A 27,712-nucleotide genomic window follows, 5' to 3' on the forward strand; every position below is an offset into this window, starting at 1 on the left:
GAAATGACTTCAGCTATACCATCAACCTGAAATTGGAAAATAAATGTACCCCGTGTGTGTGTGGGTGTGGGTGTGGGGGTGTGGGTGTGTGTGTGTTTCTCCCTTCATCACTCCAAAAGACTAGTTGCAGTAACATCACTCTTTAGAAAGACATGCCCCTTTTCAAATATTTATTGAAAGATAAATAAACAGAAATCAGTGGGTTACATGTCAATGTCAATTATTTATTGAATTTTGTCTTATAATACCATGTAATATAAGAAAAAAATTTTTGAGCATTGAATAATGCCCATACAGTACAAATGGGGTCAACCACCAGATGTGGCTCTTCTATCTCAATAAGAATAGAATACAGTTAAAAAACAATGAAGATTGTTTTTTTATTTTGTAAATAAGTTCACTTGTACCTTTTTTTAGATTCTTCTTATAAGTAATATCATATGATATTTGTCTTTGTCTGACTTATTTCACTCAGTATGGCAATCTCTAGGTCCATCCATGTTGCTGCAAATGGCACTAGTTGATTCTTTTCATGGCAGAGTAATATTCCATTGTATATATGTACCACATCTTCTATAACACTCCTCTGTCAGTGGACATTGAGGTTGCTTCCATCTCCTGGTTATTGTAAATAGTTCTGCAAAGAACACTGGGGTACGTGTATCTTTTTGAATTGTTTTCTCCTGATATATGCCCAGGAGGGGGATTGTTGGATCATATGGTAGCTGCAGAAACTAACACAACATTGTAAATCAACTATACTCCAATAAAATTTTTTTAAATGAACACAAGCAAATAATTTGTGGTCTCAAGGGGATTTTTTTAATTCATTGATGTAGGATTACAAGCATTGAGAAACTGATTGAAAATTGAGAACATTAAGTACACCACAACAGTAATGAATTCTTGTTGCCTGAGAAAGTTACTGTGGAGCATCTTTTGACATATATTCAGCATAAAAAAACCCATGACCCCTAGACTTAACATTGCATTAATAGATAACAAGATGGAAACACAGTATCAATGAAAATACAATTACTGTTTGAAAAACCAGGGAGGGAGAAGAAGGCAGTTATAACTTCTGTCACCATTATAAAGATCACTTCACAGTGTGTCTTAATTAATAAAAATAGCTTTTCTATAAAGAGAAAAAGCAAAATAACCACAAAATTTTCCAATAATAGAATCAGAGATACAGAAAATTTAGTAAGTATATTCAGTATCACGGCGTTTTTACGTGATATCGAGTCCACATATGGAGAAATAATTTGTGTGTGCTTGGTAAATTGGAGATATGTAAATTGATTCCAAAAATATTCTTTAGACATTGACAGTATAGGTGGAAGTGTGTTAGTTGTCGTTGCCATCATGGTAAGAATGATATAATCCCAACGAACGTATTCTCCTGCTCATCACTAACACAGTGGCAAGTTTTGTCTGTTATGGGGGCACAGGAGTGGGAGTGTAGGCTAAGGGAGTCATCAGAATTGCAGAAAACTTTCCAAGGGAGGTGGTGCTTCAGCTGAAAACTGGTGATGATTTGTTTAATCAGTTAAGTTGGGGAATATAGGACAAAACATACAAGACAAGTGCTAACTCTAATACCTGGCACAGATTGCATGGTTAGCAGATGGAACCTGTTAGCACACAGGAGAAGGGACAAGGATGGCATACCACATGGGTATCATGACTTTGCTTTACCTACACTGAAACAGACATGCATGCTATTTGTGCAAGCAGATATGTTTGGGAGTAGGTTCAAAATATAAGTACATATATTTGATACTCAATTCAATATGTTGCCAAAAAAAACCATTATTAGAAACAGAAATTTAGTATTCATTAAGTGAAAGATGTTATATAAAATTGTAGGAATTATGGGGAAAACCGGAGAGACTGTATAGTCAGAAGAGAAGAGGATCTAATATGTCCAAGCAATCAAAACAGGCAAAAAGGTATCATAAAAAAAATCTTATGTGTAATTTTAAAGTTACTTTATCAAAGCATTTCTTTAAAAATACAATAAAATTGTGCTTAAAATACTGTATTCTGCACAACCGTTTGCAAATGACAGAGAAATCTGGAAAGAAGACAAAGGAGAGAAGCTTATATGTGGTCTTCTGTGTAATGCTTAGCATCATTTAGAGGAGATAATACAATTGCCAAAAAGAAAAAAACAAACAGAGAAAAAAGCCTTATTCTAAAACTGATGCAGAGACTCCAAGTTCTGGTCAAGACACTTTTGAGTGAATAAAAATTATATATTATGTATTAGCATGTTGACAAGGACCAAATCACTAACCAAAAGCATTAATGTTGTAATTTTTTTTTAACTTAGCTCTGAATAAGAAAGAATTGGGGGAGCCAAATGACATTTTGCTACCTGTCAAAGCACACTACATTAGCAACAAATCCAATCATATGCATATTATAATTTAAAATATAATATGAAAATATAGTGAAGATGAGCTGATTAAATTAGATTTCATAGCATTCATATACTCTAAATAATAATCTCTGAATTACTGAGCATGCAGATTGGACAGAAGTCATCAGTGATGAATAATTCTGCTGGGACTGACAGACGACCCTGAGCTACAGGTTCTGAGTTTTATCTTTCTTTTTCTCACCTACATGCTGAGTGTGACTGGGAACCTGACCATCATCACACTCACATTTCTGGATTCCCACCTCAAAACACCCATGTACTATTTTTTACAAAATTTCTCCTTCGTAGAGATCTCATTCACAACAGCCTGTATTCCCACATATTTGTATAACATCGCAACAGGTGATAATACCATCCCATATAGTGCTTGTTTCATCCAAGTGTTTGTTACTGACCTCTTTGCAGTAACCGAATGTTTCCTGCTGGCCACCATGTCCTTTGACCGCTATGCGGCCATCTGCAAACCCCTGTATCACGTGACCACCATGAGCAGCAGGGTCTGCCAGACACTTGTGTTTTGCTCTTGGTTGGCTGGATTGTTGGTCATAACCTCCCCATTCAGTCTGGGGCTAAATCTGAAATTCTGTGACTCAAACGTCATTGATCATTTTCTCTGTGATGCTTTTCCCCTCCTGAAGATATCATGTTCAGACACACAGTTCATGGAACAAACTGTTTTAATCTGTGCTGTGCTGACCCTCATGTTGACTCTTATGTGTGTAACTCTATCCTATGCTTACATTATGAAGACAATTTTAGGATTTCCATCTGCCCAGCAAAGAAAAAAGACCTTTCCCACCTGTTCTTCCCACATGATCGTGGTGTCCATCACGTATGGCATGTGCATGTTCATCTACATGAATCCTGCAGCCAAGGAAGAAGTGACTGTTAATAAAGTGGTTTCACTGCCCATTTCTTCCATGTCACCTATGTTAAATCCATTTATTTATACACTGAGAAGTAAGCAAGTGAAGAAAGCCTTCAATGACTCAATCAAAAGAATTGCAGCATTATTAAAGAAGTAAAATAAAATAGCAGTCAATAAATAAAGTCAAAATAAAAGATGAATGACTGCTAAACCCTTCCATTGAAGCTAATAGTTTTATCTTTTAACAGTCTGTATTTCAGTTCTATTTCTGTGATCCTCTTTAGATTTACTTACATTGCACCTTAACACATTTCCTTCGATTTTTGCTCTTCTTGTAGATTTGTCTCAGTAAAGAAAATGAAAGTATATTTCTCATAAATTCATAGATTAATATAATCCCATATAATTAAAATTTATGGTATCATAAAAACTATTCATTAGCATTCCATAAGACAGGTAGCATAATACTGTTGATTATTGTACTCAAGTATGCATAAAATTCTGCAAAAATTCAAGTAAGAGTTAAAACTTCATGGTGAAATATTGAGTAGTATGAATGAGAGATGATGTCAAAATACAAAGATCAATTGAGAACAAGGATAATACCATTTCCAATACTCTAGGAAAATACATTTAAAACAAAAAATTCTGGATAAAATCTCACAAGTATACTTGTGAATATATAACTAAGAGTAAAGTTTAAAATATGGGCAATCACAAGGTATCAGAGATACAGCATAATCAGAAATTAAGATAAATAATCCCATTATAACCCATGGATTTCCAGGAAAGCAAAGAAAGGAGGATGAAGAGGGGCAGGTTGTTGAATTGTGGGTTACAGGGGCTTGGGTTTAAGGTCCATATGGAGAGAGAGATGAAGCATCAGGTGAAAGTATGTGAAACTCACAGACTGGACTTTAAGTGTGATGTGGATAAAAACACTACCCACTCATGTAAAACAACAATTTTCTTCAAGAAATTTTTCTGTCTCTTCTCCAGTTGTGAGCTATGGATGAGGGGATAGGGACCATTATTATGTTCCTCTGTATACCTAAAAGACAGATTTACATCCCAAATTCTATAATAACAACCTACTAATGCTACATACAAAGTTAAATACTGAATCCAAATGTAACTCTTTGAAAGTTAAGAAATACAAATACAATGAGACACTATAACAATTCAATAAGGCATAAAAAAGCTATAGTCAAAAGAAATCAAAGAATTTTTTATCCATAGATATATTATTTTAAAAAGAAACAGAACAAAAAATAAAGCAACTCCTGCTCATTATAAAAAATTTGTAAACAGTGAAATTAATCTGATGTAGAACATGGATTTTACTAAGAATAGAAAATTAAACAAATCTAAAAAGATAAGTAAATCTAAAAGTTGATTCTTTTAAAAATTTTAAGAAAATTGATAAATTTCTCAGAAACATGAGCAAATACAAAACAGAGAGCACAATATATAAGGTTACAAATCAGAAAGAAGATATAAATACTAGCACAGCAGAAATTAAGACTAGCTTTATGGATGTACTATCACAACTCTACAACAACAACTAATTGTGAAGACTCAGAACTAATGAACATAGATTTAGCAAAACAAAATTTTAAAAATTAATACAAGATGCGGAAAATTTAAATATATTAATCTCCAAACAGCTTTTGGGAAGGCAAACAAGATTTATCTTTAAAGAAGCAAAAGGTCCAGACTACTTTACAGCTAATCATAATAAAACAATAGATAATCATATTAGGAATTCATTTATCCAAACAATAAAAAACTCTCTCTAATGAATTTTATGAAGATATATTACTTGACAAATATCTGATTAAGAAAATATAAGATAAACAAATTCACTGATGAATATACGTAGACTATTTCAAATAGAGTCTAAAAAACTGCCCCAAATTATTCTATGATCAAGATTTATTTCAAAAATACATGGGTGAAAATAGATGACAGATAAGTAGATAGATAAATAGATAGATACATAGATAGAAAGATGGCAGGTAGATAGAGTAGAAATGTATATGGATAGATAAAACAAAATATATATATACACACATATATATGAAATATAGCCTGACTTTGTTGTAACAAGAAATTAAAGAAAGAACATTATACATATTTTTATTACTTGATCAATCACTGGATGAAAAGCAGTATTCTCTCCTAATAAATTTGAAGTAAAGTGAGAATATGGTGAACTACTAAAATAATATTGAAATTTCTAAAGAAATAAAGTTGACACAATTACATTAAACAATAAAATGCCTTGCTCATCTTAATTAAAATCAAGAAGCAAATAAGGATACCCACTTTCATCATTGATATTCAACATTCCATTGCCATCTTGAAAATGTATAAGATATAAATAATAAAATAATTGAGATTATTATCAGAATGAAGTAAGTTATGAAACTACTGCAGTTAGAAATAATGAAAGCCATATTTTTTCAAGTTTTTACATCTTTTGAAGGTAGATGTGCCTGACAATGACTGCCACATTATTATTGTGTATATTTTAATCAGTAACATTTTTTCATAAAAATACATAAAAGTGCATAAAATAATGACATGCATTTAAATAGAGACAATGAAATATGATAATTTTTTTCTGATACATTATATCTAGAAAACAATATAATCAAACCAGAAACTAATAGATTCAATAAGATGAAGAAAGGATACATAAAAACAAAAGTCAGTTGACAATATTTATAACAGTAATAAGCCCCTATATCTAGAAGGTCTAAATAATAAGCAAAAAATAGAAATAGGCAATTTAGAGAACATTAAATCCCATTTAGTAAAGAATGTAGGGTTATGGATTGATCTTAGAATCTGTCTAATGTCAAAACATTGATATTGAGGTAAAAATTTACACCAAACTGTCAATTTTAAAAGATCCTTTTCATCTGTTACTGAATAGGATCATGGGCAAAAGGGTACTTTCCTACAGCACACGTGAAAATTTAAACTGCTAAAACTTTTTGGAAAACAATTAGAAAACCTATGATTTGAAAGTGCACATATATTTTGATGTGGCAATTCCATTTCTGCAATTCTCTCTCACAGAAATTAAACCAATTCATTCTGGAAGGCTATACAGTATTAAAAACATAGTATGAAAAGGAAGGCATAGTATGATAAGCAGCATTTCTGGTGGCAAAAAATCTCAAAGCAAAATGAAAACATCAATTAATGGAATGTCATGCAGTTATTAAAAAATATATTAGAGTTACACTGTTAGATCTCTGGTAATTCTGTTTTTTTCTGAAAAGAGGGAAAAGATGGAAAAGAGTGTTTCATGTAATCAAGTTTTGTAATGGAAATCCTGGCAAAAACCCTTCAGTATGTGTATATAGGTACATGTGCATACAGATATAGAGATGGGTGTATGTAAACTATTTGCATAAGTAAACATTTCACATATTATTTACTGAAAATAATATAAAATATATTGAGCCCAGTCGGCTCATGCCCTGCACATTCCAAAAAAAGGCCTGCCTTAAAATGACACTTGATTAGCTGCTGGGAGATACTTTCTGAGTCTTTAAAATAACTTGCCTGATGAGAAAGTTTTTCTTAAGTGCCTTAGGCCCTGGCCATACTATATCAGTTTGACCTCTGAAGGGCTGGTGACTAAGTAGCCAAGGTCAGTCCTGTGGGCCCCAGATGCCTATGTGACTGACTCCCCAATGAAAACCCTGGGCCCCAAGGCTCAGGTGAGCTTCCCTGATTGGAAATACTTTGTACATCTCGTCACACACTGTCAAGAATTAAGTTCATGCCTATGTGATTCCACTGGGAGGGGACACCTGAACGCTTGTGCCTGGCTTCTCCTGGACCTTGTCCATTGGATGGAGGTCCCCACTTCATGGCTTGTTGTCAGCCAGGGCTACATGACCTCCTCCAACACCAAAGCCAGAAAGAGACAACTTTTATCTTAAAGTCAACGACTTTGGACCTTATTACATATGCAAAATTCCTTTTCATTTATATTCTTGTATGATCAAAGGCAGTGGAAGATGTGTGTATATCAAGGTCTGGGAGCTTTGGGGCCTCAGATTGTTACTTTTATGTGTCAATTTGTCTACGGTGCCCAGAGAATCATTGGTCTGGATGTCTCTGTAAGTATGTATTTGAGTGAGATTAACATTTAAATTGGTGGACTTGAGTAAAGTAGATTGTCCTCCATAGCGAGGGTGGGCTTCATCCAACCACCCCGTAGTAAGAAAATTCTACAGCAGACTGCCTTCAGACTTAATTTGCAAAATCGGCTCTTCCTCGTTTCTCAGCAAACTGCCTTTGAACTCAAACTGCTGCTATCCCTTGGTCTTCAGCCTACAGATTTTTGACTTGCCATCCTCCATGAGCACATGAGCCAACGCTCAATTCCTTATTATATATACCCTATTGGTTCTGTCTCTCTGGAGAATCCAGACTAACACATGGACTATATTAGAATTCTGCCTGCTATACATGAAATACATTAGAAACATTTAAATTGTACCTCTAGAGATAAGAGCTACAAAATCTGAGGTGAAAAAACACATGAAATATGTGTAATGAAACTGACCATATTCTGGGCTATAAAGTAATTCAAATCTTACAAAGTATGAATTCTGACCACAGTAGAATTTTTAAAAATAACAGAAATACATGAGAACAATCTCCAAATATATGGAACTAACATAGATCTAAATAAAACAGGGTTCACTGAAGAAATCGAAAGAGATATTTAAAATATTTTGAAATGAGTGAGAATTTAAGTACACACATCAAAATATGTTGGATGCAGCAAAAGCAGTATTGAGGGGAAAATTTATTGTACTAAATGCCTATACTATTAAAAAAAGAAGAAAAATCTCTAATAAATTTTCTCAATTTTCCCCTCAAAACTAGAAAAAAATGATAATAAAATCCAAAGTAAACAGGAAAAAATAATAAAAATTACTATAGAAAGAAATTGAAATGGAAGAGGAAAACAATAGATGAAAGTTGGTTCTTGGAAAAAATCAGGAAAGAATGGAGAAGCCACAAATTACAAACACAAGGAATTAAAGAGGTGATGTAACCACAGATTTTATAGATATTAAAAGGACAATAAAGGAACATTACTAAAAGTGCATAAGCATAAGTTGACAGCTTAGATAAAATGCACAGATTCCTTAGAGCATGCTGCACTGTGCGCAATAGTGGCACTTAAACAGTGATTGTTAAAGAAGACTTGCAGGACCCAAAGTGACAGTATTTACAACTACAGTATATTACAACAAAAGGATACACTACATGAAAGCATTAAAATAAGGGTATGGGGACTTCCCTGCGAACCAGTGTTTAACAGTCCAGGCTTCCAATGCAGGGGGCACGGGTTCAATCCCTGGTTGGAGAAATAAGATCCCACATGCCATGTGGTGAGGCCAAAAAAAAATTTTTTTTTAATTTTAAAGTAAATAAATAAATAAATAATAAGGGTATGGCCCCAGGCAAAGTCTGTCTCACATTAAGGGATCTGAAGAGGTAAGGTACAACACTCTTACTGTCCTCCCTCTGCAGGGATCATGACTGGACATATTTTCTCTCTCAGGCCAGAAGCCACTGACAGGTACAGAAAACACCTCAATCCTAGACAGCCCAAATAAAGTCACAGCTGGGGATTTTTATATTTTATTAACTGTATAAGAATATTCCTGCTACATAAATAGTCTCAAAAGGAAAAGCCTAAAATGGTCTCACTTAGACCAAGTGCAAATAATAAATGTCACTATTACCAATAAACAATGTTAACTAGCTGGTAAAAACCGTCCTGAAACTCCCCAGACTCAAGATTATTAAGCAATGTATTGATCAGTATATTTCATGCCTTTCCAGAGGTCAGTGCCATGCTGAAAATTCAGCAAAAGTAGCTCAGAGCAACTCCAGGTTTGCTAGAACTAACCGTCAAAGCACAGACACAAACAAATTTCACTCCAAAAAATGAACAAAAACAAAATCCCCAAAACAGAAAATGAATAGGCACCTATGCATTGCAGAAATTTAAAATGTGGTTAAAAACATTCCCCCAAATAATATCCATGCCATATGACTTCACTAGTGAATTATTCCCAAAATGTAAGAAATAATACTATATTTCTAAACAAATTTTTCCAGAAAATTAATACGGAGAGGATGTTTCCAAACTTACTTGGTGAGGTCAAACAATAGCCTGATAACTATATCAGACAAAAACATTACAAGAAGTAGATAGATTAATACCCCTAATAAACATAGGTGTAAAAATAAAATGTTAGCAATTAGAACCCAGCTACAGATATATAGATATAGATAGATATGCATCATTACTCCAGAGGATTTTTACCCCAGGAATGTAAGATTGATTTAACATTTAAAAATCAATCAATATAACCCACCATATAATGACTAAAAAATAAAATGTATACATACCTGATTATTTCAATGCAGAAGCATTTGAAAAAATCCAATAAAAATAAAAATATCTAATAAAAGTAAAAAATATCTAATAAAAATACTGTTAGCCAATATTTCATAACTTTAAACAGAGTATAATCAATAAAAATATTGAATCGTTATATACCTGAAACTAATATAATTTGTAAATCAACTATACTTTATTTAAAAAAATACTTAGCAAACTAGGAAAGAATACTTCCTCAACTTGATAAAACACATCTACAAAAGAATACATCACTTTTAATAATGAAATACTGAATGTTTCTCCCTAAAATCAAGAGCCACACAAGGATCTCCACTGTTACTATTTCTATTCAACATTATACTGAATGTTAGTCTGCAGTAAGTCCAAAAAAAAAAAAAAAATCTAGCTTCCATAGGAAGAAAATAATAAAGAAGCTGGAGGTATCACACTCCCTGATTTCAAACTGTATTACAAAGCTACAGTAATCAAAACAATAGGTACTGGCCAAAAAAAAAAAAAAAAAGATGCATAAATCAGTTCAACAGAATAGAGAGCCCAGAAATAAACTCTCTTGTATATGTTCCATTAATCTATGACACAGGATGAATATTATACAATGGGGAAAAAATAGCATCTTCAATAAATGATGCAGGAAAAACTGGACAACTATATGGAAAAGGATCTAACTGGACTTCTCTGTCACACCATATACAAAATAAACTCAAAATGCATTAAAGATTTAAATGTAAGAGTTGAAACCATAAAACTTCTGGACGAAAAATTAGGCAGTATACTCTTTGACATCAGTCTTAGTAATATTTCTTTAGATATGTTTTCTCATACAAGAGAAATAAAAGCAAAAATAAACAAATGGGACTACATCAAACTCAAAAGCTTTTGCACAGGGAAGGAAACTATCAACAAAACAAAAATGTTTCCTACTGAATAAAATAAGATATTTGCAAATGATGTATCTGATAAGGGGTTAATATCCAAAATATACAAAGAACTCAGGAAACTCAACATCAAAAAAAAAAAAATTCCAATTCAAAAAGGGGCAGAGAACATGAGTAGACATTTTTCCAAAGAAGACATACAGATAGCAACAGACACATGAAAAGATATCAAACATCGCTCATCATCAGGGAAATGCAAATCAAAATCACAATGAGATATTGCCTCACACTTGTCAGAATGGTGATTATCCAAAAAAACAATAAATAGCAAGCCTTGGCGAGGAGGTAGAGAAAAGGGAACCCACATTCACTGTTGGTGGGAGTGTAAATTGGTGCCACTGTTACGGAAAACATTATAGGGATTCCTCAAAAAATTGAAAATAGAACTACCATAAGATTTAGCAATTCTACTCTTGGGTATTTACCCAAAGAAAACAAAAACACTAATTCAAAATTATATATACACCCCTATGTTCATTGCACATTATTTACAATAGCCAAGATATGGAAGCAACCTAAGTGTCCATTGATAGATGAGTGGATAAAGATGATGTGGTATATATGTAAGAAGGAATATTACTCAGACATAAAACAGAATGAAATCTTGCCATTGGTGACAACATGGATGGATCTAAAGAGAATATTATGCTAAGTAAAATAAGTCAGACAGAGAAGGACAAATATATGATTTTACTTTTGCATGCAATCTAAAAAACAAAACAAATGAATAACCAGAACAGAAAAGACTCATAGAGACAAAAAGAAACAGGTGGTTGTTAAGAGTGGGGGGAAGTTGGGGAATAAAAAGTAAAAACAAAACAAAAACAAAAACGGTAACTATCTGAGGTAGTGAATTCTAATTAGCTTGACTGTTTTGATCATTTTACAATGTATATTTATATAAAACCATCATTTTACACCTTAAATATATAAATTTTTGCCAATTATTCCTCAAAGGAGCTGAATAAAATTTTTAAAATAGGAAAAAGGAAGAAATGTACATACTGTATTCTTCTCATTCATATAAACTTCTAGAAAATGCAAACTAATCTATAATAGAGAACAGCTGAGTGAGAGGAGCCAGTGGGGAATGGGCAGGAAGGAAAAGCTTAAAAGGGGGCACAAAGAAACTTTGGGGAATGATGAATATATTTATAATAATGACTGTGATGATAATTTCTTGGAAGTATACATATGTCAAAACATCAAATTATACACTTTAAAGACCGCAGTTCATTGTATGTCAATTATACTTCAATAATGCTGTTTAAAATTAAAATGCCAAACAATTTGATAGATTTGACTATATAAAACTATGACAAAAATCGGTATTGACACTTTTAAAGGCTTATAATCTTAAAACACATATACAGCATATTTAAAAGAACAAGATATGAATAGGCATAAAATAAAAACAATGTATGTTAAAATCTGTTTATGGTGGCAAATGTTTGATATAATCTAAACATATGACTTTTATGAGATCCATTTTCCAAAAGTGAAATAATATTTTATCAAGAAATTTTACTTCTACCAATTATACTCACACATACAAAAATATTTGTACAGATATACCTTTGATAGAATGAGTGTTAACTGTGGAAAATAAAGAACATTGTACATTTAATTCATGCATTAGTTCAAAATTAGCAAAATATTCATAGAGCCAACATTACTAATAGTGAATAATTGGAAAACAAATTGGTACTATGTGATAATTAGTATATGTTTAAATACATGAAAGTGGATGTTTTTATTGCTATGAAATATACATAACAAAATATACAATTTTAACAATTTTTAAGTGTAAAATTCAGTGGCATTAAATACATGCATATGGGTGTGAAACCATAAACGCACGTTTTGTACCCAATTACAATATGGCAAAGTTTTATGTACTCATGAATAATGTTTATAATATAGTCAATGTATATCAAAAAAGAAATAACAGGAAGGATAATAAGGTCTATAATGTAAGCAGCATTCTTGTGTGTTTTTATAAACTGTTCCTTTTTCTTATCTGATTGAAAATGTCCAATAATAATAAAACATTCATATAATAAAGGATGTTATTCATATAATAAAGAATGACAATCTTCACGATGCCTTACTAGATGTGAAAGTTTTTATTTAATGATCTATGTAATTGAAATGACACAATTGTCCCCTTGACCAGTGTCAAATGCTGCTGTAGCATCCTCCTGTCTCCAAGGACACAGTCCCCACTGAAGCCTGTGTTACTTGTGTTTTTGCCAAACTTCATTACTTAGAAAATTAAGCTCTTGATTGTAGGTCAGCAAGGACCATTTGTTTTTGTCACTTAATGTTATTTTCTGCAAATTAAATAGTCACATTTGGCAGTGACTGTAAAAGCATTTCTTTCCATCCTGCTAATTTAAAATTCATCTGCTCCAGCAGTGGAAAGAGTTCCTCAGCTCTTATTGTAATTTATTTTTGTTTCAATGATGGAGATTGTAAGAAAATATCTGGAGCTTTATAATAGCACTAAGCTCGTCACAAGCAAGTCTTTCCGATCTGCTGGAGGTGATAAACAAAGGGAGCTCTATGCATTCCCAGACATGCCAATTAATGTGAAGACATAAACGTCTTTATTAAAATATGACTTTTAACATTGTAATCTTAATTTTGCTATGTTTAAACAACCACCAGAAGCTCTGATTTACTAACAGAAGAGTAAGTATGATAACATTTGTCTCTTTCATTGTAATTTCCTTTGTAGGATATAGATTATATTTTCCTCTGGAAACAAAAATGTATTTCAGTAATAACTTGTATTTTTTAATATATTTAAGATATATTTTTGAGATGATGATTTTTAGAATGAATTTCCCTTGTGTAGGTAAATGCCATTTTCTAGGAGGTTTTTATTTACAAAATATATTTTTAAATGTATCTAATTTAAGAAATATTCAGGGTAACTTTGGATAGATAGATATTCAACCTCAAAAATAACACCTTCCTGTATATAGAAGTATATAAGAATGTCCTCTCATATACTTAACATGACAGCATCTCATTGCAGTTTCCTGTGTTCATTTCAAACATTTGTTTCAAAGAATAATCAGAAATCAGATGCTTGCACTTTAGTGTCAATTTGTTTACTAACTTCTACTATAAAATAAGTTGTAACAGAGAAAAATAGATGTATTCTGAGAATTTAATAATACTCAAAATTTGAAGGGCTGAGTAAGATTTCACAATGAAGCATACATCATCTGAGAGATTAAAAGATGAAAGGAAGGTAGGTAGGCTGCAAATATGTACATATGTCTATCCCCTCTACATCTCAGTTCAATATAAATGCTTGCTAGATGTGAATGAGAGACTAAACTTATAAAAGAATTTTAACTTTTGGGCAAACCATAATCCTCAGTTAGTGATTTTCTCTATATTGGAAACACTGGAGCTGGCTAAATAGTCATAATCAATTCTGCCTCAACCTCAGTAAGAAGAGAGTGCAGTACATTAAACAATAAGGTGAATCAGCTCACAAATCAGATAAACTAGATACACAAGGGAAATTTCTTTCTATTAACTGGTGTCACAAAACCTCATGATTTGAAAGAGTAATTGAATATTAGAAATATTTGAGTCCTTATTGGACAGCATCAATGAAGGTAGTTCCTTGGCTGAAAGATGCGGAGGGAAGAGAAGGTAGTCATTGTGTCAGCAGTAAAGGTAATACACGTATTCAGTAAAAGTAATGCACAAACTCAGAAAAAAAGTTGACTGTGTAACAAGAGTGGGGGGATGAGAAGCAGGGCTTATGTCGTTCATAAGAATTAAGAGAGTTTAATCTAAAAACAAATCAACAAACAAAAATATTTTTGGAACAAAGACCTCAAGTTTTGTTCTAGAGTCTGTATAGTGAACCCAAGTTATACTAACACTGTTTTTTGTTTTTGTTTTTGTTTAAGAACTTTTATTGAGATACAGTTAACAGACAATAAACAGCATATATTTAGAGTGTACAATTTGGTATCCCAGTCTGCCAATTCATCCCCTCCAATCCTCCCCGCTTTCCCCACTTGGTGTCCACGTGTTTGTTCTCTACATCTGTGTCTCTATTTCTGCCTTGTATTTCCTCTTTCATAGTTGTTAGCATTTGCCTTATGTATTGAGGTGCTCCTATATCAGGTGCATACATATTTATAATTGTTATCTCCTCTTCTTGGATGGATCCCTTGATCTTTATGTAATGTCCTTTCTTGTCTCTTATAACTTTTTTTAAGTCTATTTTATCTGATATAACTATTGCTACTCCAGCTTTCTTCTGATTTTCATTTGCATGGAATATCTTTTTCCATCCCCTCACTTTCCATCTGTATGTGTCCCTAGGTCTGAAGTGGGTTTCTTGTAGACAGCATATATATGGGTCTTGTTTTTTTATCCATTCAGCCAGTCTGTGTCTTTTGGTTGCTGCATTTAGTCCATTTACATTGAAGGTAATTATCGATATGTATGTTCCTATTACCATTTTCTTAACTGTTTTGTTTATGTTTTTGTAGGTCTTTTTCTTCTCTTATGTTTCCTGCTTAGAGAAGTTCTTTTAGCATTTGGTGTAGGGCTGGTTTGGTAGTGCTGAATTCTCTTAGCTGTTGCTTGTCTGTAAAGTTTTTGATTTCTCCATCGAATCTGAATGAGATCCTTGCTAGGTAGAGTATTCTTGGTTGTAGGTTCCTTCCTTTCATCATTTGAAATATATTGTGCCACTCCCTTCTGGCTTGTAGAGTTTCTGCTGAGAAATCAGCTGTTACCCTTATGGGAGTTCCTTTGTATGTTGTCGTTTTTCCCTTGTTGCTTTTAATAACTTTGTCTTTAATTTTTGTCAATTTGACTACTATATGTCTTGGTGTGTTTCTCCTTGGGTTTATCCTGCGTGGGACTCTCTGCACTTCCTGGACTTGGGTAGCTATTTCCTTTCCCATGTTAGGGAAGTTTTCAACTCTAATCTCTTCCAATATTTTCTCAGGTCCTTTCTCTCTCTCTTCTCCTTCTGGGACCCCTATTATGCGAATGTTGATGCATTTAACATTGTCCCAGAGGTCTCTCAGGCTGTCTTCAGCTCTTTTCATCCTTTTTTTCTTATTCTTTTCCACATCAGTGATTTTCACCATTCTGTATTCCAGGTCACTTATTCGCCCTTCTGCCTCCGTTAATCTGCTACTGGTTCCTTCTAGTGTATTGTTCATTTCACTTATTGTGTTGTATATCTCTGTTTGTTTGCTCTTTAATTCCTCTAGGTCTTTGGTAAACTTTTCGATCTTTGCATCCAGTCTTTTTTCAAGGTCTTGGATCATCTCCACCATCATTATTCTGAATTCTTTTTCTGTAAAGGTGCCTATCTCCTCTTCATTTATTTGTTTTTCTGGGGTTTTATCCTGTCCCTTCATCTGGTACAAAATCCTCTGTTTTTTCATTTTCTCTGTCTTTCTGTGGCTGTGGTTTTCAGTTCCACAAGACGAAATACTGCTGATACTGCTTGATACTGCTGTCTGTCCTCTTGTCATACTAACACTGTTTTTTGAAGAAGACCCAAAATTTCAAGAAAAGGCATGAAATCAAGATTGAATTTTCATTATTTACTTTGTGAGAAGAGAATTCTTCAGAATAAAAAGACATTATTGCTACTCATAAAATTACACCTCCTCAACAATCTACTTAGTCACATGGGAAAATCCTAAGCACAGGATAAACATAAAGTGTAAATATGTACACATATATATAATTATATATAATGAAGTATAAAAGCTTGAATACATTAAAGTTTAAATCAGTTAAAATAGTCTATAATCTATAAGCAGATTTCCCTGAATATCACATACAGATTAGCGAGAGTTCAGAAGTGAGTGATGAGAAACGGTACAGTAACAACATTCATTCTGCTGGGACTGACAGACGACCCTGAGCTGCAGGTTCTGATTTTCATCTTTCTATTTCTCACCTACACGCTGAGTGTGACTGGGAACCTGACCATCATCACACTCACCTTTGTGGATTCCCACCTGAAAACACCCATGTACTTTTTCTTAAAAAATTTCTCCTTCTTGGAGATCTCATTCACATCTTCTTGTATCCCCAGATACCTGTATAGCATCGCAACAGGTGACAAGGTCATTACCTATAATGCATGTGTCATTCAAGTGTTTTTTACTGACCTCTGTGGAGTAACAGAATTTTTTCTGCTGGCCGCCATGTCCTATGACCGCTACATGGCCATCTGCAAACCCCTGCATTATGTGACCACCATGAGCAGCAGAGCCTGCAGGGTTCTCATCATCTGTTGTTGGATGGCTGGTTTGTGTGTATTGATCCCACCACTTAGCCTGGGTTTAAATCTAAAATTCTGTGACTCTAACAAGATTGATCACTATGGCTGTGATGCATTTCCCTTAGTGAAAATCTCATGCTCAGACACACGGTTCATGGAACAGACGGTTATAATCTGTGCTGCACTGACCCTGAATATGACTCTTACTTGCGTAGTTCTGTCATATGCTTACATCGTCAAGACAATTTTTAGGTTCCCTTCTGTTCAGCAAAGGAAAAAGGCCTTTTCGACCTGTTCCTCCCATATGACTGTGGTGTCCATCACCTATGGCACATGCATTTTCATCTACATGAATCCTACAGCAAAGGAAGACGTGACCATTAATAAAGTGGTTTCACTGCTCATTTCTTCTGTTTCACCTACGTTGAACCCATTTATTTATACCTTGCAAAACAATCAAGTTAAGAAAGCCTTTAAGGACTCAATCAAAAGAATTGCCTTATTCTCAACTAAGTAAAGAAAATATTTAAAAAATATTAGCTCAAAAACAAGAATAAATGGTCACAGACATTTTATTTTTGAAGTCTGTAATCTTTTGAAACTTTTTGAAGTTTGAATCTTTTTGATATTTTGAAGTTTGTTTTTAATATTGATAATATATACTTGTCACATTAATTTTCTGAACACTTCTTAAATCTAGCTTCCATTGAACCCTGCTTAAGCCATTTGTATTTTCATTATTCAAACCAATATCTGATAGTTTGCATGTCAATTTCTTTAAAAAATTTATTTGGAAAAAAATTAACTTCATAATATTATTTTGATATGTAATAAAAGTCACTACTTGGGAAAATATAGGGTAAAAATTTTTGAGCTCTTCTCAAATATACACAATAGCGATACCTAAACACATGTAATAAGAGTAATTTTATGTAAATATTTAAAATGGATGAATAACCACATAATTTAAAATACATGTAAAAGATAATGGCGTTTCTCAATACTGAGAAAATAGAGGAAAATACATATTACTATTATGAACACACAGAAATACTGCATAAAACAATGAATATTCTTTTGACCTCACAGCTGAAGTCATGGCAAAGTTGTATATAGAAGAATCCAGAAATAAAGATTCAAATGAAAGTAGAGCAATAATTCATAAAAAGACATGGGTGCTCAGGAGAGTATAGATGGGATATGGGAGCATGGATTGCACTATGGATCACAGAGACAGGTGTGAGGTCTCAGGATTAGTGTAGTGAGAGCACATGGTGACACAACAGCTACACATTCAGTGAAAGTCTGAATTGGGAAACCACGCTCATTTTCAAAAGAAGATTGGAAGTGAGGTAAGTCAGACAGTGAAAGACAAATACTGTACAATCTCACTTGTATGTGAAATCTAAAAATCCAAAAACAAACAGAAAAGAAACCCCCCTAAACAAAAAGAAATGAAAAAAAAAACTCATAAAAAAAGAGAACAGATTTGTGGTTACCAGAGGCAGAAGGGGTGGGGGATTGGATAAAGATGGTCAAAAAGTCAAACATTGGTTATAAGATCAATAAGTACTGGGGATATAATATAGAACATGATGACTCTAGTTAACCCCGCTCTATGGTATGTCTGAAACTTGTTACGAGGGTAAGTCCTAGGAGTTTTCATCACAAGGAAAAGATTTTTCTTGTTGTATCTCTTTAATTTTCTGTCTATGTGAGAAGATGGATGTTCACTAACCTTACTGTGGTAATCATTTCACAATATATGTAACTCAAGTCATTGTACTGAAGACCAACATTATTAGTCATTAAGGACATGCAAATCCAAACCACAGTGAGATGCCACTCCACACCCACTAGGATGGCTAAAGCAAAAAGAGTCAGACAAAAGTGTTGGCAAAGATGCGAAGATATTGGAACAATCTTTCTTGCTGATGATTCATAATATTGTACAGCAATTTTGGAATAAAATTTTTCAGTCCCTCAAAAATTAAACATAGAGTAACCAAAATGACCTGGCAATTCTACTTCTTGGTACATACCAAAGAGGATTGAAAATATACAAACACACAAAAACTTGAACTTGAATGTTCATAGTAGCACTCTTCATAATAGTAGCCAGAGAGTGGAAAAACCCAAAGGCCTGTCACTGGATGAATGGATAAACAAAGTGTGATACATCAGTACAGTGGGATATTATCTGTCACACAACACACAAAAAAATGAAGAACTAATACATGCTACAACATGAATGAAACTTGGAAGTATTTTGCTAGGAGAAAGAGCCAGTCACAGAAGACCACATATCCTATTATTTCATTTATACAAAAAGTCCAGAACTGACAATTCCACAAAGACAGAAAGTAGATTATGTGTTGCCAGCAACCAGAAGTAGAGGGGGATGGAAGTGACAGCTAACGGCTTTCTTTTGGAAGTGATAAAAATGTTCTAAAATTAGGTAATGGCAATAGAACAAAATGTTATTAATACACTAAAACCCACCAAATTGTATACTTTAAAAGAATCAATTTTATGTTATTCGCTCTTTTAAATAAAGCTTTGAGTTTAAAAATGAGTCACAGATACATGCAATAACAAGCATGAACTTCAAAAAACTTTATGTTAACTGAAAGATGTCAGGCTTAGAAACATACAGACTGTATAACTCAACCATATAAAACGCTAGAAAACACAACAGACTTCTTATAAACTGAATCTATAATAACACAAAATACATGAATGGTTGCCTGAGATGGGAGCTACGGAGAATGATAATAAAAGCATAAAAGAGAAACTTTTTTGGGAGATGGGAACATTCTGTCTTTAATGTGGTTCTGAATATAGAGGTGTATACATTTGTCAAAATTCATCAGACTGTACAATTAAAATAGGTACTGGGCTTCCCCGGTGGCACAGTGGTAAAGAATCCGCCTGCCAATGCAGGGGACACGGGTTTGAGTCCTGGTCTGAGAAGATCCCACACGCCGTGGAGCAACTAAGCCCTTGCGCCACAACTACTGAGCCCACGTGCTGCAACTACCGAAGCCCATGTGCCTAGAGCCCGTGCTCCACAACAAGAGAAGCCATGGCAATGAGAAGCCCACGCACTGCAACAAAGAGTAGCCCCCGCTCTCCACAGCTAGAGAAAACCCTTGTGCAGCAACGACGACCCAATGCAGCCATAAATAAATAAATAATAAAACTGATCTTTAAAAAAAAATGCAAACGAATGTAAAATGATTCCTAAGGGGCTATTTTAAATAAACTGGTGGATAACCACAGCAATACATTTTTTAAAGGGTGAAGCACCGTAAAGAGTATAAATTTACAACAAAGTTTGATTTAACCTCTGATGTTGCACTAACACAATGGACTGAAGTTAAATGGAATTAAAACAATGCTTGTCAATCTTATTAGGTTAAAAATTGATTTATGAACATCACAGTTTAAAATAGCATGACAAGCTATATACCTCAATATGTTTTTTTAAATAATGTTCACACATTTATAAATACTACGTGTGATATATAATGGCATATTTGAAGAAAGAAAAATGTGGAAAGATGAGCTCCAAAGTATTAGCCTTTGCTATCTTTTTAAAAAGTAATTTTTTTTTTACTTTTGTGTACTATTTCCCTTTTTTCCTTATTATATCAAATGTCTTAAGAATATGTAATTTATTCATTTTATAAAAATTGACAAGGGAGAAAAGATCTATGACCATTTTACCACCCTGCATGATAGCAACTAATTAAAAGAAACTGAACTCTTTTTAAAGTTAGAGTCTTACTGTTTTCCTATCAGTCTCTTTTAAATGATTCCAAAGCTTGTCTCTAAAGGCTGTGTCCCCAAGTTACTGTACTTTTTCCCCAAAGTTCATTATGCAAATGATTCATTAGTGATTTTCGAACCGGGTCACCAAGGACTGTTTTGTTCATAAGCAACTTTTTTACAGATTTGGCAAATAAACAAATATTAAGCTTGAAATTGGGAAAACCTCTCTCAGAGCAAAGATACTTCAGGACATCAACTCTTCCAAAACTATTGGAAGGTTCTAGCATTTCTTTTTAGTGATAGAGATAAAAGAAAATATTTCCTGGGTTTTGGACAGTACATTTATCTTGAGGAAATTGATGCAATTGATTGAAGACAGAAACTCGAATCAATCAAGGCTTCAGTAACTGTGGTCATGGATTCAATCAGTAGTGAGCAGAAAGTCTCATGCAAGTTTTCAACATTACATTCATTTTCAAACTTGTAACTATAAGAATAATTGTAGCTAGACAACTCTTCAAGGGAGGCTATGATTATCTGCTAGAAGTATTAATATGATATATTCTGTCTCTTAAGTTGTATCCTCTTTTGCTGAGATTGGTGACTTTTTTCTCTGAGAATGGATTTTCTCTGATTTATAAAACTGAGAGATATGAGTTTTAATATGGATATCATAAAATGGATTTTTTAGAATGCATTATTCTTCGATAGTTTATATTCACTGATGTGATCATTTTAATTCAACAATAAAGTAGAAAGTCATGTAAAGGTAGTACAGAAGCAATACCCCAAATAAAACAATAAAAAATTTTTGACGGGACTTCCTTGATGGTTCAGTGGCTAAGACTCTGTGCTCCCAATGCAGGAGGCCTGGGCTCAATCTCTGGCCAGCAAACTAGATCCCACATGCCGCAGCTTAAAAAAAAAAAAAAAAAAGATCCTGCATGCCACAACTAAAAAGATCCCACACGTGGGAATTAAGATCCCAGGTGCCACAACTAAGACCTGGCACAGCCAAATAAATAAATAAATAATATTAAAAAAATTTGATGATGGCTCATGTGTTATCTAATTAGATATCAAAATTTTTAAATCTTTTAAAAATAATATAAACATTAATCAGTCAAAAATAATCCAGATAACTTCACTACTTGACTCCTGCACTGTAGTATGAGATTTCTCATGGAGATGCAGATTTAATGACTGGAAATAAAAATGGTTTAATAACTGAATACTACTCCAAGTCAGTTGGGCTGCATTAGTTGCCACAGATAAGCAAAGGTCTGTACATTGAGAAGGAGCAGAGTCAGTGAGGAAGCTGGGCTGCAGAAATGATCCTTCAGGGCATCCCGACATGATCTGCTGTCATATGTGGACTAGCATTCCATCAGGGCTTCCAAGCTCTCATGCAAACCATGAGCAAGTCCAGGCCACTTCTCTGTGACAGTAACTTTCATTCCTAAGATGTAACTCTGGAACTTAGACACCTGATCAGAACTGACACTGCCCCATCTCAATATAGAGGGAATGTTATAAAGTACAATAGTAAAACCTTTTCACATAGAAAATGAATCGGAGGCTACAGCACAATTTATAGGAAAATTTCCTTTGGGGGAAGCACTGATTCGATTTATAAAATATTTGAGAAGCTGCTCCAGTATTTAATGTGTTAGTTGAGGGGAAAAGAAAATCTGTAAACAATATATTGCCACAAATTTAGAAGGACAAAGTGCCGGGCTTCTGGCTTTAATACCTTACTGAGAGATGCATCAGGAAAGCAAAAGCAGTATCAGTGAACACACAACTATACCTCTTGAACATACAACTATTTCTCAGGTGGAAATTTTTTTGCCAGTAAAAATTTTTTTAGGCCCGGATGTATATGGAACTGTATTATTATAGATGCTATTCTAGTTAAAAAGCAACACTTTAAATCTCAAAATAATGTACATTCTCAGGGTAGTACAGATCTTTCTCACTTATGGTAGGGTTACATAAAAACCATCATGAATTGAACATATCACAAGCTGAAAATGCATTTAATTCACCTGACTTACAGAACTTCACAGCTTAGCCTAGCCTACGTTAAACAGGCTCAAAATACTCATTAGCCTACAGTTGAGCAAAATCATCTAATACAGAGTCTGTTTTATAATTAAGTGCTGGAAATCTCATGTAATTTATTGATTACTGTACAGAACGTGAAAAGAGAACGGTCATGTGGGTGCAGAACGATTCTAAGTGTGCTGATTGGACACTGCGGCTGCCATGGCCCTGCACCACAAGAGTACTGCACCGCCTATCGCTAGCATGGGAACGGATTCATAGTCAAAATTTGAAGTAGGTTTTCACGGACTGTATCATCACAAAGTTGAAAAATTATAAGTGGAACCATCCTAAGTCTGGGGCTGTCTGTACTAAAATAGGGGTAAGAATTGATTGCTCCAAATGACACGCAGCCCTTATATCAGAGTTTCATGAGGTTTCAAGAATAGATGCTTTAACTAAAAACCAATGGTCAATTATTTGTATCCCACGTAGAAGTGGGGCTTGAGGAACAGAGATAAATGAAGAGACAGTATCAGAGGGAAAATTATTCCAAACAGATAATTCATGTAAAGTGATTAGCTCAATACCTGGACAAATCTATTAGCTTAATTATAAAAACCAAGGAAAGAAACAGGAGGCAAATGTGGACATTTTTATGTATTCGGTGCATTTGATTACATTCCTGAGATTCTGAAAAGCAATTATTTTTTGGAAATGAAGCAATTAGGAATTCAAGAAAATATCCCCCAAGTATATGTGTTACGTTAAAGAAACTAAGAGAGGAGACTGAGAAATATAAACACAATCGAGGCAATCAAGAAGACGAGCACCCAGAAGACAGAAATAAAAAGGTAGGAGGAAAACAATGTGTGCAATGTTAAGGTAAGTTATGAGAAAATGTTATGAATAGTGTGTGGTCAAAAGTACACATTCCATATAGAAGTCTGCTACTATTTTATGCCAAAAAAAAAAAAAAAGAATCTTTGAAAAGCTTTCTCAAAAACTGTTTCATTAAAATGATGGGGGCAAAAGTGATTACAATATGGTGAAGAATCAGTGGATGGTGAATAACAACAGGAAAATCACTGGGAACTAGGACACTGAAATAGTGATAATGTTTATTACTTATTATAAGCTAGTAGTTCTATCTTTCAACTGTACATAAATTTAATTTTTTTAAATAGCATATAAAGGATACTATTATTTTTTCCACTTCATAGATGACCAACTGAATCATGTGGAAGCAGTGATTGGGGAATGTAATTAGTATTCCAGATCTGATCTTTTTGTACTTAATGACATTGGTACCAAGATGTTGGAATGTTTAAATCTTACCCTAACAGGTTAAAAGTTAAAAACAATTGTGACAATGTCATATAATCCTGTGAATGTCACACCCAATGTATCTTAACATTCTAAACCACAAATTTCTGACCAAAATACTGCCTGTGTTCTGCACAATAATAACAATGGTTAGAAATTTTGGACAAAAAGTCATGAGGGAGGGACAGGGGAAGAAATAAATGAGGAGAAAGTTGTTTAGAGAATAAAATATTAGTTTAAAAAAATGGAATAATGCTAGAACTCAAATCTCAAGCAATGGATATGGAAAGCTTGTATAGTGAGCCCCCAACTATTTGTATCATACTTGTACTCTATCAATAGCCAAACTACAAAGAGAAACATTAAAGCACTTAAGAAGTTTAAGATTTGGGGCTTCCCTGGTGGTCCAGTTGTTAAGACTCTGTACTTCCAAGGCAGGCGGTGCAGGTTCGATCCCTGGTCAGGGAGTTATGATCCCACATGCCATGCAGTATGGCCAAAAAAAAAGAAAAAAAATTCTGATTAGTAAAAAGCATGAAAAATAATCTAAATTGGGCTTAGAGCCACTCTGATAATTAAATAGAATCATGTCATTAAAACAAAAAAGAGATTTAAGATTTGGTTTTAGTATTTTGCTTCGGTTAGCAGTAAAATATAACTTTATAAGCAATTCCAATCCCATGTGCAGATAAAAACAAAACATAAACTGGGACTAAAAAGCATGAAAAAGTGGACCCATAATATGTGGGAGTGTGATATAGATAAAGTAATCTGATTTTTTTTAAAATATACATTGATATGATCAAACATACTGCTGCAGAACCTAATAATAATCATATTTATAACCATGTTTTTTAAATTGCAAAGTAGACGGTTTTGTATAGTTTGTTGAGTGATTAATTATTGCTTTCTGATGGTAACATCACTCTCCTCATATCAAATATCTCTGAATGTTAAATGCAGATGGAGTAGAAGGCAGGATTCAGTGATGAGAAACCACACTGTAACAACTTTTATCCTGCTGGGACTGACTGATGATCCACAACTGAAGATTGTGACTTTCATCTCTCTGTTTCTCACCTACATGTTGAGCGTCACTGGGAACCTGACGATCATCTCCCTCACCTTCATAGACTCTCACCTGAAAACTGCCATGTACTTTTTCCTACGAAATTTCTCTTTCTTAGAAATCTCATTTACATCTGCTTGTATTCCCAAATACTTATATAACATAGCAACGGGTGACAAGACAATCACATATGACAGTTGCATCATTCAGATTTTTTTTGCTGATCTTTTTGGTGTAACTGAATGTTTCCTCTTGGCCGCCATGTCTTATGATCGCTACGTGGCCATCTGCAAACCCCTGCATTACGTGACCATCATGAACAACACAGTCTGTAGAAGACTCATCCTTTACTGCTGGACAGCAGGCTTACTGAACTTAATTCCTCCACCTAGCCAGGGCCTGAATCTGGAATTCTGTGACTCTAATGTTATTGACCATTTTTTCTGTGATGCAGTCCCCCTCCTAAAGGTCTCATGCTCAGAAAAGTGGCTCATAGAGCAGATGGTCATAGTCTGTGCTGTGTTGACCTTTATCGTGACCCTTGTGTGTGTTGTTCTATCCTACACATACATCATCGAGACCATTTTACAATTCCCTTCTACCCAGCAAAGGAAAAAGGCATTTTCTACATGCTCTTCCCACTTGATTGTGGTCTCCATCACCTATGGAAGCTGTATCTTCCTCTATGTTAACCCTTCATCACAGGAATCAGCAGCTATTAATAAGGGGGTGGCAGTGCTCACTACTTCCACTGCTCCTATGCTGAACCCCTTCATTTACACCTTGAGAAACAAGCAAGTTAAACAAGCCTTTGATGACACAATCAAAAGAATTGCATTGTTCTTAAAGAAGTAAGGGAATTTTCTAATGTGGTGGAATCAAGTTTTCATGAATAGATCAGACATCCCTAAACTGTATCTTTAAACTTGTAATCCTTTCCTACAAAGCAAGGACGCTTTACTGGGATTACACTTGTCAATAAGAAAACATAAGAGTACATTTCCATGAAAGAAAAGAATCATTTTACATTTAACCAAGCCTTAATAAAACCACAAACAGAAGCAATGAGTTCATCTTAATATTTTAGATTTAGTAATTGTGCTTATTGTCTATTTCCACTCCAGCATTTGATGGCCTTTTTGATTAAAGACACCACTCTAGGTTATTCTATTTTTGACTTTAAACAATAAACCCAGGAGAAGGATGGTTTAGGGGAAATGGGTTTAATATTAAAGGTGAAATCTAAATCTTGAAGTAAATATTATTTCTTTATATCTTTATATGTTCATCTTCATGTCATGATGACACTGATTATAGCAGCTAACAATTAGAAAATTACTAGAAACCTATTACTTTTTATTATATGTAAAACAAATTTAAAAGGTGTTTTATCTTCACTTCACAGGTAAGTAAATTAAAGCTTAGCAGATTTACTGCTAGCAAGAGATAATTTCCTGATGCAAGTACATCTGTTTCTGACTCCAAAGCCTATGTTTGTTACAGTGTGTGATGCTCCAGTGATGTCCATTTTAATGTTCAAATGTCCCCAGTGGACACCTTAGGAAACTTACATACACTAAATAAAGGTATTAACTTATGAAAACTGAAAGATTGTTACATGATTTTAAGAGAAAAATTATATAAAATATAGCATGCCATCTTAATATAAGCATTCATAATTTATAAAGAATAATTGAAAACATTCATTATATTAGAAAATAGTTTATATTTATATAATATTTACAAAAAGAAAACATGCTTTAACATAGAACAATGAAGAGCAGAAAGTTTTGAACAAAAAGTAAGGTCAATAGCACATGCACACTCTCCCTAAGAAGGTAGGTAAAAGTGGAATTATCTATGAATTGGTATATAGAACTGAATACATGAGTCTAATAATTGTGAATGTTCTTAGGAAAGGTTAAATGAAACGAGGGCAATGGGCTCAAAAGTGCCAGTAAGCTATGACCGATCGCTTTGAACAAATGCTGGAATCCGCATTAAATTAAATCCACCTTGAGCCACAGATGTTCCTTCAATCAGGCCTTATTTATATATTTTGCACTAATTAGGTTCCTTTGATCAATATATAGGATATAGGTTCTGAAGTCACTGGCTCATTCTAATGTCTTTTTTACCAAATTGTATGAGCTTGCATTTATTCAAGACCATTAATTTTGGCCTTCACACAACAAGGCTTTATTCTAAGTGATTTTTCTAGCTTCTCACATAACTCTTTGCAGAAATTCCTGCATTATAACCTTTGTAATTGCTATCCATCTCATGATTGCAGTACCTGTTCTATTTTAGAGGGGTTAATTATTTAGAAATTAAATTACCAGATGACTAAATTTACAACGATCACTCTGGCTTGAGCCGAACAATGAAATAGCTGAAAGCTTCCTGAATGTACACTGAATAGAAGAAGAAGTAACACCAACACACCTTGAACAAAAGAAAAAGTAACACCATGGAATAGAA

The 27,712-nt window shown here is 33.8% G+C and overlaps 3 protein-coding genes across 3 annotated transcripts; all 3 read left to right on the forward strand.

Moving 5' to 3' along the window:
• Positions 1–2,565: 2,565 nt before the first annotated feature.
• On the forward strand, positions 2,566–3,474 carry LOC130834117 (olfactory receptor 6C2-like; the record flags this gene model as incomplete). Its single annotated transcript, XM_057704188.1, has 1 exon — positions 2,566–3,474. A coding segment is annotated over one exon (909 nt), but the record flags the coding sequence as incomplete, so codon positions are not given.
• An 8,667-nt stretch (positions 3,475–12,141) lies between these two features.
• Positions 12,142–17,533, forward strand: LOC130833515 (olfactory receptor 6C68-like). The gene is made up of 2 exons (XM_057703235.1): positions 12,142–12,157; positions 16,596–17,533. Exons 1-2 carry the CDS (start codon positions 12,142–12,144, stop codon positions 17,531–17,533), a joined length of 954 nt encoding a protein of 317 aa, XP_057559218.1.
• Positions 17,534–25,150: 7,617 nt separating this feature from the next.
• LOC130833378 (olfactory receptor 6C2-like) lies at positions 25,151–26,086 on the forward strand. Its single transcript, XM_057702970.1, has one exon. The coding sequence runs from the start codon at positions 25,151–25,153 to the stop codon at positions 26,084–26,086; it is 936 nt and encodes a 311-aa protein (XP_057558953.1).
• The last annotated feature ends 1,626 nt before the right edge of the window (positions 26,087–27,712 follow it).

The sequence above is a fragment of the Hippopotamus amphibius genome, chromosome 12, assembly GCF_030028045.1.
Source record: "Hippopotamus amphibius kiboko isolate mHipAmp2 chromosome 12, mHipAmp2.hap2, whole genome shotgun sequence".
NCBI lineage: Eukaryota > Metazoa > Chordata > Mammalia > Artiodactyla > Hippopotamidae > Hippopotamus > Hippopotamus amphibius.